Below are 12,173 nucleotides of genomic sequence, written 5' to 3' on the forward strand. Positions count from 1 at the left end.
ACTCTCAACAGCTTTTTTTTTGTGTGTGGAGAGAGTTCTTCAACCTCATGTACGCAGTGGTGGCATACAGTTTCTTTTATTTGGATCGCTGAACAACCTGTCATAACGTGATTGATTCGATCAATTCTGGAAGCTTTGGCGATAGCACTATAATATAGCTGACGGAACCTTGTTAATGGTCTGCTCTGTTATGCAATTCCGTGCGGTATGGCATTCAAACGATGGTGTTGTTACTGTTTTAAATTCTATTCGCGTGCTACATCGTTAGTGATTTGCGCTGCTTCCGACGACTGAGGATGCCCACTTCGTCACCTGAATTTTCCTTGCGCGTTCTTTGTGGGACACTCTAAAGCATAATGAGGCTATTATTACTGTTATTACTATTGTTTTTGTTATTTTCCGGTGTTTAGCCTCAGATGTGAAAGACAACCGGATGATTACGCTGCGTTACGTAAACGATGAAGTTTGGTGCTTCTCTGTGTGTATCAACTTGGTTAGACGCCTTGTACAACTGGAACTCGAGCGCGTATTTTCTGCGAGGCTTTCCATTTTGGAAAGCCTCTTGATCCTTGTTCTGGAACGAGTTGGATGCACTTGCAACGCATTTACTTCGAGTGGTTGCATATGCTTATATACGTTAGCGTGTGACTAACACCATGCGTGTGACGGCTGCAAAGCAACTGCTCTACATGGGGTTCGGGGTGTGCGTCGTTTTTTTTGAAGTGAACAATCCACAGAGAGGAATAGCTCCCATTTTGTCTCGGTACTCCGCTTGGTTTTGCTAAGGATGAAGTAATTTCGAGTAAGGCAAGCTCCCGCAAGCCACTTCCCTAGTGCGTGGTTTCACCGTGTGCCACCTCTCCCTCGAAGTCGGACTCTCTGAACATTTTATTGGTTTTGCCGTCGTTTCCAGTGACACCACCACCGATCAAAATTTACGACCGCTTGGTGTATGCTTATGAATGTCCTCTTTTTTTTGTTTTGCTGATTCTGAAACACCCGTGGCTTAAAGTGCCACAGTTTAATAACGGCTGTAGGGCATGCACGGTGGTCACTGGTAAAACTCAGTGTGTTCTTTAACATTTTGCATACATCGGTTCACTTAAGTACGTTTGTTGCTTGTGAGACCTTTGTGCTGGAGCTGATCTGACGCGACAGAAAATGTTATTGCTGTTGATTTCTTTGGTCATATTGCTGTCGATGCTCTTCCAGAAAGTTGGCGGTGCTACGCGCTTCGGCGCTACGCTAAGAGTTGTTTTTAACCTTAACTCCACTTTTTTTTTTATCTTCCTTTCTCTTCCTTTGTTTGTGCTTTCAATTTCGCCTCCGAACTTGTTGACTGTGCATATTTAGAAGTTCAGTGAATGCGAAGCAAATGGAGAAGTTGACACTCTCGGCTCTCCAACATCGGCTTCACATCGTTGGATTTGACGGGTGGGATGGTGTTAGTGAGGTGGATGTCTACCGCGGTGACCCTCATTGTTATGCTCTGTTTATGCGCAGTATTTTATGCGGTTTTCCTGGAGTTGCTGCGTTACTGATGCGCAGATACCCATGGTTTGTGATAGAGGGTAATGATTGCTCGCTCGCATCATCTGTGTTTCGCATGTTGTCTCAGGAATATGGATACAAGCCCCCCATTACTGCCTTGCAGTTCAGGGTGGCTAAGTATGCTGCGGCGAAAATGAGAATCTGCATCGAACTATTTGACTTATTGAAGCGATCAGATGTACGTGAAAACGGTGGGAGGGTTTCTTCCAGGAGTAAAGTGAGCAGGGACATTGCATTGCCTCGGCACCCTCATGGGACTAGCGAAGAGAACGTCGAAACGCTACTAGTCGCACGGCTACGTAGCCTTGATGCGCGGAGGAAGTCATTGAACAATCTTCCCCGCGGGTAAGCAGCTGCCACGTGGCTGTAGCAGATGTCAAGTATTACCGCTCTTATTTTTTGTTTCCTGGAAGTTGGTACCAGCGTCGAGATGAATGGGATCGTCTTCGCGGTTGAAACATCCAGTTCCATAGACATTTCTGTGTGAGTATCAAGAGCATGTCCATCTCTTAAAGAAAATTCGCAGAGCACACCGACGAGCCGCAGGAGCTAGAAAATAGAGGCAAATATTCATGTGAAGGCATTTGCTATCTTGACATTACTACCCTCATTTTTTTTTTTAGATAATGCCGCATGCGTAGCACACTTCCTGAAAAATTATTGGTGCCCAGCATCACGTGTCTTCCAGCTCTACTAAGATGCATCGCTGTCAAAAAGTGCTTTAATAGCAAATACCTGTGTCACCTTCTTAGGGACCCCCACTGCTTTTATCTTCTGTAGGGTAAACAAGCACCGAGTTACACAGGCCAATTAAACACCCTGCTCACTCGTAAAGACAGGGGTTTGCGTGTTGCTAAGTGCCTACGACCTACAGGTCCTTATTGTTTGTGTGAAAACACTCGATAGGAGGTGCTGCCACTACCCGTAGTACCAAACGACAAAGCGATGATCTCTATATTACAAATTTAATGACCGTTGCATCCGTCGGCACAAATTTTGCTGGAGCGTACGATTTACTGGGGAGCATATCTACGACATACCCGGATAAGCGGGTTTACTCATGATCCTCCTGTCGCCACCTCAGTGTAATGTTGCGGCCTATTCGGTCCCGTCTGTAAGATTCGTTGGTTGCCTCGCAAGTGGAGGCAACCGATGCCTCTAACCGCGGTCCATCAGGCTCGTCATCTTCATAGCATAATATCGCGTGACAAATGACCAAACTAATGTTGCAAAAATACTTGTGCAGGGGGTTCGTTTGTTTAGGTGTTTATGGTCACTGAGCCTGTACGAATTGAGACAGGTGGGCTATACTGAGCCTCAACGCCGCCGCGGCTGCTGATACAAGCTAATGGCAACTTCTCGTCATCGTATTTCTTGAATGATGGGGCGAATCATTCGCCCCTTAACTTGTCTCTCCCTGCTACCAGCAACAGTGGTGGTGTCGACGGTGGCGTTAACAGGACTGAAAAGTTCACTAAACTAGTGGAAGACGAGGTTAACAACTTTAATGCCTCCGAATCCATCACTTTTGTCCCTGAACTCAGCCGCTGGTACGTCGGAGAGTGATTTCTTTAAGCTTGCGTAAAGGCGCGCCCCTTTTCGACTCAGTCTGTCGGTATGCATGATAGACTCATATCGTGTTTCTTGTGCGGGCGTGGGGCATAATTGTGTCTGGCAAAAAAATCGGCTTTTGCGCATTTTTTTCACTCTCGTCAGTGTCGATGTACATCAAAAGACGGTATCTACAATGTCTATTCGGCGAAGGTGTTGCTCTGAGGCACCGATGTGTTGTAAGAAGAAACGGGGGTTGTACACCGTCTTTTTCTGGCTCGTTTCAGTGTTTGGTCGCTTATACCCCTTTGCTCGGCGAGGGGGGTTGTTGCCATCGTGATGTATGAAGCGGTTCAATATTTGTTCATATATTTCGGTGTCGCAAGACCACGTTTGTTGGGGGTGCCGATGCCTGTGTTGGTGGACCCCGCTGGATTGCGCCATGCACGTTGGTTGTTGCGGTGGGCAGTTTTATCGCACGACGCTGCAATTTACGGTGGCAATTGCTTCATAAACAGTTACTCATTTCCAAGTTGCGTCTCGCTGTGGTCTACGTGTTTTGGGTGATCTTTGCCCTTCCAATATGGAGGACACAATAGCACACGAGTTTAAGCATGCTCCTCCCGTCTTTCTTCTAAGTGGCGTTGTATTTGCTCTGCGCATAGATAATGGAGATTTGTTATGGAGGTTACTAGTCCCTTCGTATGGGCGAGTTCGTTGGTAGTACGAAAATGTGTAGTATGGACGTTTTTTTTTTTGAAAATATTATATTCCGTTCGCGTATCTTTCCACGCTTATCCTTGTGATGGTTGAACAGAAGTTCTTTCGTGTTTCAGCCCATCTTGTTGCTGCTAAATCCTCTTGATACGGGGTTTCACAGATTATTAAGCGCCATCTAACGAATAACCTACGGCTTCCTGAACCCTGTGGGAAAATGCTGTAGGAGGGTGCTGTCGGTAGAAAGGAGACTTGTCCACTGTTTCTTGAACATGTGTGCTGCCAGGTTGATGTGCTCATTTGTTTTGCAAGAAAAAATAACCACACCATTGCGCTTCCAGTCTATTCCCCTCTTTTGTCGGAAGTTGCCGCGTTTTTGCCACAAGAGACTGCCCTTTGCATTAGAAGAACTTGTACCACTACCTCGCGATATAAGTGTTGAGCAGTCAGGTGTCATGACCTCTATCACAGTTGGCACCCGTATCCTGCTTTACACGCAGGTACTCCACAACATCGTATTCTTGAAGGAAAGGTGCAATCGCCTCTCCTGTGCGTTTCTCTAACTTTGCAGATTGCACTTCTTTCCCAACCACTACGCTAGTTGCATTTTTGATTTCCATTTTCATTGCTGTTTCCATTTTGTCCGTTTTTTTGTGCTTCCCTTTGCAAGACAACGGTGCATTATCCTGTTGTGGACGTGCCGTAGAAGCCAATCATACTAAGCTGCGTCAGCGTAAGGTGCGAGGTCCTGGGATTACCGCCTGCATCCGGACATATCAGCTGTTTCTGCTCACAAAACATCCACTCCGTCGGAGGAATGGAGGAACTCCACCAACAAATGCGCATGCCAATCTCGAGACTGCTGTTGATTTTCACTGCAGTTTGTCACTGCTGCGCTCTGACTTCCAAGGCTGCGGGCAAGGGGACGACGCGTGAGGCATTTCTGTCCGGCGGTGCGTGGGCTTTGAGAAAGAAGCTGAGCGAGAAGGATGGTGAAGTGTGGTGGTGGCAGGATGGACCCAATTGGAAGGATAAGTATGATAAGGAATGGGAGAGATGGTTCAAAGAAGAGAAAGGTCCCTGGGGAGGGTCTGAGAAGCGTAGCGAATGGTTCGCTCGAATGACAGGTGGGTACATAACGCTCGGCAAAACGAAGATACTTTCATCTGCTATTGAGGGTAGTGATAAGGTAGAGCGCACTGTGCATTCCTTTCGTATTCCTTCGTTTGTTGAGGTTGATGGGGTGCTGATGGGTATTGGTGATGCCCGGTATCTTACCTCCACGGATTACTTCTTCACCGACACCGTTGCTAAATACAGTGCGGACGGGGGCAAAACATGGAAAACAGAGGTCATCATTGAAAATGGTCGCGTGGATCCCACATACTCTCGTGTTGTGGATCCTACTGTCGTTGCTAAGGCGGACAGTGTCTTTGTGCTTGTGGCAAGATACAATGTCACGAAGGGGTATTGGCACAACGAAAACAACGCAGCGGGTATAGCGGATTGGGAACCTTTCATGTACAAGGGTGTAGTGACTAAGGGTGCCGACGGTAAAACCAGTGATGTGCGGATCTCTTGGACAAAGACACCACTGAAACCCCTCTACGACTTCACTGTTGCAGGAAGCAAGGGCACGCAGTTCATTGGAGGAGCTGGTAACGGCGTTGTAACATTGAACGGTACAATATTGTTTCCGGTGCAGGCGAGGAATGAAGACAATGCCGTTGTAAGCATGGTTATGTACTCTGTTGACGATGGTGTGAGTTGGCATTTTGCCCGTGGTGAAACGGCGCTTCTCACATCGGAAGCTTCTCTTACTGAGTGGAATGGGAAACTGCTGATGAGCGCGCGGACAGACACTTCTGGCGTTAACGTAGAAGGTGGGTTCCGCAAGGTGTTCGAATCTAACAACCTTGGGGCAACGTGGGAGGAATCACTCGGAACGATTTCCCGCGTAATTGGGAACTCACCCGACCGTACGAAACCGTCTCCAACGGCCAACTATCCCGGTAGTTCGGGGGCTCTTATTACTGTGACGCTTGGGGATGTGCCTGTGATGTTGATTACCCACCCGAAAAACACAAAGGGGGCATGGAGCCGGGACCGTCTACAGCTGTGGATGACAGATGGTAACCGTATGTGGCTTGTTGGCCAGATATCGGAGGGCGACGATAACAGCGCTTACAGTTCTTTGCTGTTGGCCCGTGATGGACTGCTTTATTGTCTGCACGAGCAGAACATTGACGAAGTGTATAGTCTTCATCTTGTGCACCTTGTGGATGAGTTGGAGAAGGTTAACGCGACGGTGCGGAAATGGAAGGCCCAGGACGCCTTACTTGCTGGCCTTTGCTCTTCATCACGGAAAAAGAACGACCCCACCTGCTCCGGTGTCCCTACCGATGGCCTTGTTGGTTTACTCGCCGGCCCTGTTGGTGCGAGTGTGTGGGCTGATGTGTACGACTGCGTGAATGCCAGTATCTCTGATGGTGTGAAGGTTTCGGAAGGCGTGCAGCTGGGAGGCAAAAGAAACAGCCGTGTGCTGTGGCCTGTGAGCGAGCAGGGACAGGACCAGAGGTATTACTTCGCCAACACGCACTTTACGCTGCTTGCCACCGTTCGGTTCGCGGGGGAACCGAAGGCGGAGGCACCGCTGATGGGATTTTCAAACGCAGAGGGGAAAACGAGCGAAACTTTGAGTCTCACAGTTGGCGGCAAGAAGTGGGTCCTAACGTACGGCTCCGTCCGTAAAGAGGGCCCAACCACGTCGATGGATTGGAATCAAACCCATCAGATTGCGCTCACACTGCGTGATGGTAAAGTGGATGCTCATGTCAATGGAGAGCTCATAATAAAAGAAGTGAGTGTAGGCGCTTCTGAATCTTCTGCACATCTACATCTCTCACACTTTTTTATTGGAGCGCCGGTAAATGACAGTGGGGAGGGAGGCAATAATGTGATCGTCAGAAATGTTCTTCTGTACAATCGAAAGCTCGATGAGGACGAACTGCAACTGCTATATAGCAACAGGGAAAAGATACAACCGGTCGTCAGTGCAGTTGGTATCCCCGAAGGTATGAGCGCACCTCGGTTATGTTGTCTGCTGATCTTAATGTATGTGTTGGCGATTTGACGTTCTCCAGTACGTATGTGTTTTTTCTTGTCCCTTGGGTGGGTCTACTCTCACCTGTAGAGGCACCGCCTCTACTTGTTAACGTATTTTTTTTGTTTACTAGTGCAGACATTTTTAATTTTTATTTGGAGGATAATAGTTACCTAAGGGAGGAGGCGTACGGGGTGAGGAGGGCGAAACATGCATGTATGCGTGCTGTTCTGTGTTGATGCCCACTAGTTGAGGACGGGGATGGTAGCATTCGTGGCGCGATGGGACCCTTCTGCTCCCCTCACGTACGGTTCGTCGCCACCCTCCATTCGTGAAACTGAGTCAGCAACATTGCATGTGGTGTGTAATCTTTACATTCCATTTCCCCTTTTATGCACAACCAAACTTCCGAGGTTTATTTTTCTCTATTTTTCTCTATTTTTATTTTTATTTTTTATTTATTTTTTGAGTGTTCCAAGAACACCTTGTTTGTATGCATGGTTCCTTCCTGTTTTGTTTTTACATTTAAATTATGAACATCCATTATCGAAAAATATATGTTTCTCTTCTTCCTATTAGACATAGCATGGGTTACTGTTTCCAAAAAAGGAATAACACACACTCACGCACACAGAGTGCGACGTTTCAAATAACTATTTTTTTCTCTTTTGTCAACGAACATTTCTGCGTTGCGAACCTCATCGAGGTGAATTTTACCCCCGCTTCTTTTCCGTTTTGCACATGCTTGTGTGCCACCGAGTGTCGCGGCCGTAGTAGCGAGGTGCGGTTTCTCCTATATCTTTTCCTATTACTTATTTCTCTTCCCTGGGTTTATGTTTCTTTCTCTTCTTTTTCGTATTATGCTCGTCCGTTGGTAGAATGTCCCACGGGCGCATGAACATGAGTTTTGTTCTTGCACGCCACGGAAGTCATTTGAACTGCGTGTGCTGTCGGATGAGGTGTTGTGACCGCATTTGATTAACTCAGGAGTGCTGTACGTTATCGGAAAGGGCATTCCTCTACCCGCCCCTTTGCGGCTCCTGCAAGTATTGTGGCGTGGCGCGCATTTGCTTTCCTTTGCCTTCCCGCCACATTTGTGAGCACAGTGTTCGGTTTCATTCGCACCGTATTTCGAGTTGTTGAGCACCAGCTTGGCCGCTGGTTTGCCACTACTTTCGTTTGGGGTTGGCACACATAGATGTGCGAACGCTCGCGCGCATTATGTGGTACAGCATCTCATTTAGTCTGTTGTTGACGTTGTGGGTGGTTTTAAAGAATGTGAGAGAACACCGCAGAGGAGAAAACCCTCGGTGGCTCCGAAGGTGAGGTTGGCGGATGTCTGGGCCCAGTGTGTGAACTGAGTTGAATTCTCCTTGGTTTACCACAAAATACTGAGTTTTTTAGGGTGTTTGTAAGCTTAGTGGGTGCTCTTCATTTTGGTTTGGGGTGATGACAGACTCTTATTCGCTCATAACTCTATGTTCGTTGCCATGCTCACACACAAATGCAGATATTTTGTTCTTCCGCAATGCGTGATTGAGCATTATTATTTGGAGTGGTGCAGCTCCTGGGGAGTAAGGCTGACAACCAGAGCGCTGCGGTATCTACGTATGTATGGTATGTATGTGTGCTCCCAGAGACGCTAGTACTGACGTTAAGCTCACTGGTAACGACTGACGTTGCCGGTATGAGGAGTGGTAGTTCTGGGGTTCACTTTCTATTTGTCCATGCCCTTTGTCTTTACCGGCATCGACTTCGAAGGGACTAACTAGTCGTGCGAGCTTTCGCCTCATAGCCGGGAATGAGATTGTTGCAATTAGCTTCTACATAATGTGCCGTGGGAAGTGGGTTCCTCTTTGCTGTGAATGTGTCCCCTCCGTGCCCAACGTCAAGGCGCATAGGCTTACAACTTTGTTGAAGCAAAAGACGCTTAGGGAAATATTCGTAGACCACGGACATCACATCGTTTCTTGGGCGAAAGTCTCCAGCGTTGCGGGAAGCACAAGTAGTGGAATAAGGGGAAGCAGTGCTGGTGGGTGGTAACATGCCGCCCGTAAGATAAAGGGTTCGGACCGGGCACTGCATTACATTCATTGCCGTTCAGGGGGGGGGAGGGATTCTGACACCGCTACTGCAGGAGAAACAAACGAGGAAAATGATCCTGATCTAACCGAAGGAATCGGTCATAATGGGTTAATGTGTGGAAGGTATGGTGGAAAGGTAAGTGGCGTTTTGAGGTTGCTTTGGCTGAGGAGCGGAGCGGGATGGAATGGAATGGAAACACCGCCAGGGCTTGATGTCGGCAATGGAGGCGATAGGCACAGAAGATCAAAGGGGCTGGAGGTCAGGCGTGCTCTGAGCATAGTGGAGGAATTGAAGTGATAGCTCCATTTTTCTGTTGGGGTTTTGAGATTTGTTACGGTGGTCGAGGGCGACTTTGAACCATGAAAACGGAACACTTCCCCCCGCCTGCATGGCCTGTCGCATGGTGGAGGCGGGATGGCAGAGGAATTGGAGGGAGGGGGGGGGGAGGAATGTGTGGGTTGGATTGGCTCATTATTGAAAGTATTCAGCCTTAGCGATGCTGCCACGAAGCTTACGATTTAGTATCCGGACCGCACGCTGCGGATGAATGGAAGTGGCATGATGACAATAGATGACGGAAAGTGGAGACCAAAAGCAACATCAACGGGGGTAAGGGAAATGAGTGAAGCCTGAGTACGTTCTTGCATCCGAATCTTCTGGATGAATTGATGCACACGTGGGAGATCCAGCGTAAAAGAAAAAAAAGGGCAACGGTATTCTTTTTGTTTTCGTACAGGGATAGTGCCGCATCTATGGTCAAAGTGTTGAGGGTATGTGATATCTTGTAGAGAAAGTGGTGCCCTACGCAAAAAAAAAAAGAAAAAGAATCCGTGTACCACCGTAGGCTGCGCAACACGCTTACATGGGCGGGCCGAAATCGTTGTAATAACAGGGAACGCCGGCGGTGTCGCAGCCAACGGTTGTGTCTTTCGAGGAATAGGGTGAATAGAGCCGATGAAATCAACCGTATTAACGCGGTGGCTGGATCCAACGCCCTCCGTCGCTTAGGTGTAGCTGAGCGCCTGCGCCAGTTTCCCCAGGGACTGCGCCGTAGCGTGGCGGCTTCAGCGTTGATAAGCAATGGAGGTTACGCTGCTGTTTTCGGCATGGGAAGGACACCTCCAGCTTGTCGTGCGTGAGAGAAAATTCTGCGACCCAAATTAGTCTGTTGTCCGTTTCCTTCCGCGACGGCAGCCTGGCGTATTACGAAATGCCAGGGGTGGTGACATATGAACTTTAACGCATGGAAGCTTCCGAATGAAAATAGGACTCGCCGAAATGCCAGGCCATGATTACGTGACCGCAACAATTCATCAGTTGGAGAGCAACGGGATGGACCTGACCTCGACATGCTTTTGCTTCGAGAAGCGGAGGAGTACGCAAAATTTCCTCGATGAGCTGGAAACGACGGTTGTCCACATCGTCCAAGAAGGTGTCTTACAGTGGCGCAGTGAAACTTCACTGTTCTCGTGGGGGCAAGGCGAGTTCGACTAAATTCAAGTGCATACTCCGGAATAAAATTGTGGCCGCATGTAACTGGAGTAGATCGCACCACAACGCGGTCAGCACTGAACGGACAATTTGGCATGCTGCAGTAGGGGTTGTCCTAACATGAGTTTGCTTTCAGAAGCCCATGTTTCCTGAAACTGCAGTGGGGAAGTGAGGTCTGCCAACGGGAAATGAAAAGAAAAAAAAGGAAGCTGAGTGAATCCAATCAGAGGAAATGTGGAGAGAAGGTCTCCAAGCAGCACAACTAATGTTGCTAAATATGGTGGTGGACGCAACAACCCTACTGCTAGAAGCCTGGTACTACCCGTTACTAGAAGAGGCTCCGAAAAATTGGGGGAGCATCATGAAATAAGCCATGGGTTTGAGCATTGAGACAAGGTGCGTGTGGTGCCCGTGCGCTCAAGTATGGGAATGATCGATATGCCAAAGGTGCGCGGTGACCCGTATAAAACAATGGCGCCAACCTTTTAGTATGAAGAGCGCAACGTATATCTCACCTCCTGAAGCGACACGTGGGTGTTAGACGCGCCTCGTAAGGGAAGTATTCCGCCACAATTCTCTCAGATTGTGACGACTGAGCGTTACATTTCTCTGCGAGAGAAAAGGCCGCTGCAGGGCGAGGAACCAAGCCAATATTTTCTAGTAGCAGAGAAACTCTCAGTTCGAAAGAAAAAAAAAGAAAGTCGTTCTAACCGGCGCCAAAGCCATAAACAAATCAATTTGCCGAACCTTTGAAATGGAAAGAGATAGCAAAAGTAATCCAATAAGAGTAGTCAAACTACGGCAAAAGCAGAATATTACTCCCCCTCTTTCTTTTGTGGCAAGAGTTTCCTCTAGAAGTCAGTTGACCTCGCATGAGTTGGGAAGCAAATTTCAAGAGTTCACGCAGTTCCGAATCCGTGCCTCTACCTCGGCACCGTGGTTATCTTTGCGCTGTGCGCCGCGGAAATTATGTTCTTTACTGAGAGCCTTGTTACAACCGCTTCTCAAAACTCAAAGAATTGAGGTTGTTACAATTTTGATGTGTGTAGGTGTGTGTGTGTGTGGGGGGGGGGTTAAGTTAATGATGCGGCTATATTCGGGCAGTTCCCAAAGTATTTGTAGTCCCCTTTCCGCGGTTGCAAAGATATCTGCGGAGCTGCCGCTGTAATGCAGCTTTGACGTTTGAGTAATGCGCTGAGGGGCATTCTTATGCTATGAGCCTCGGCTTTTTTTAAAAAAGAAGGATGCGCTCGACTGAAAGGGTGGAGAAGTACCGATATCTTAAGTTAGTTTCGTTATGCACGCCGCCCTCCGCCACTCCCCGTGGCGTAGCGGCTTTTGTGTTGTCCGACCGTCCCGAAGGCGCCCGGATGGAGCCTGCCGGGTCATTTCTGGCCGCTCTTCCAGTCCATTTCCCTTGCCCTTTTTGGTGGTGCGTATTCCGTTTTATTGCTTCCTCTCCAAATTCATCTTTCCAGTGAGGTATGTGGAATTTGGGGTATTAACGACGACGCGTTCGCACGGCCCTTTCTTTTTATCCCCCCAAGAGTTTTTTTTTCCTTTCCGCTGGTGACTTGCGGCTGGTTGTGACCCATTGCCCAAGGTCGCGGAGCGCGGTTGCCGTCTCGCTGCCGGCCCAAGGGCCCGTGCTCCGTGCTGCTGGAGAGCAAAGTGC

The 12,173-nt window shown here is 48.4% G+C and overlaps 2 protein-coding genes across 2 annotated transcripts; both read left to right on the top strand.

The window, feature by feature from the left end:
- Positions 1–1,375: 1,375 nt before the first annotated feature.
- TEOVI_000750200 (Centrosomal spindle body, CEP44, putative) lies at positions 1,376–1,900 on the top strand (the record flags this gene model as incomplete). The annotated part of the gene is made up of 1 exon (XM_067220926.1): positions 1,376–1,900. One exon carries the CDS (start codon positions 1,376–1,378, stop codon positions 1,898–1,900), a length of 525 nt encoding a protein of 174 aa, XP_067077027.1.
- A 2,757-nt stretch (positions 1,901–4,657) lies between these two features.
- TEOVI_000750300 (trans-sialidase) lies at positions 4,658–6,952 on the top strand (the record flags this gene model as incomplete). The annotated part of the gene is made up of 1 exon (XM_067220927.1): positions 4,658–6,952. One exon carries the CDS (start codon positions 4,658–4,660, stop codon positions 6,950–6,952), a length of 2,295 nt encoding a protein of 764 aa, XP_067077028.1.
- Between the last annotated feature and the right edge of the window lie 5,221 nt (positions 6,953–12,173).

The sequence above is a fragment of the Trypanosoma equiperdum genome (assembly GCF_001457755.1).
Source record: "Trypanosoma equiperdum strain OVI genome assembly, contig: ctg_1259, whole genome shotgun sequence".
In the NCBI taxonomy this organism is placed as follows: domain Eukaryota; phylum Euglenozoa; class Kinetoplastea; order Trypanosomatida; family Trypanosomatidae; genus Trypanosoma; species Trypanosoma equiperdum.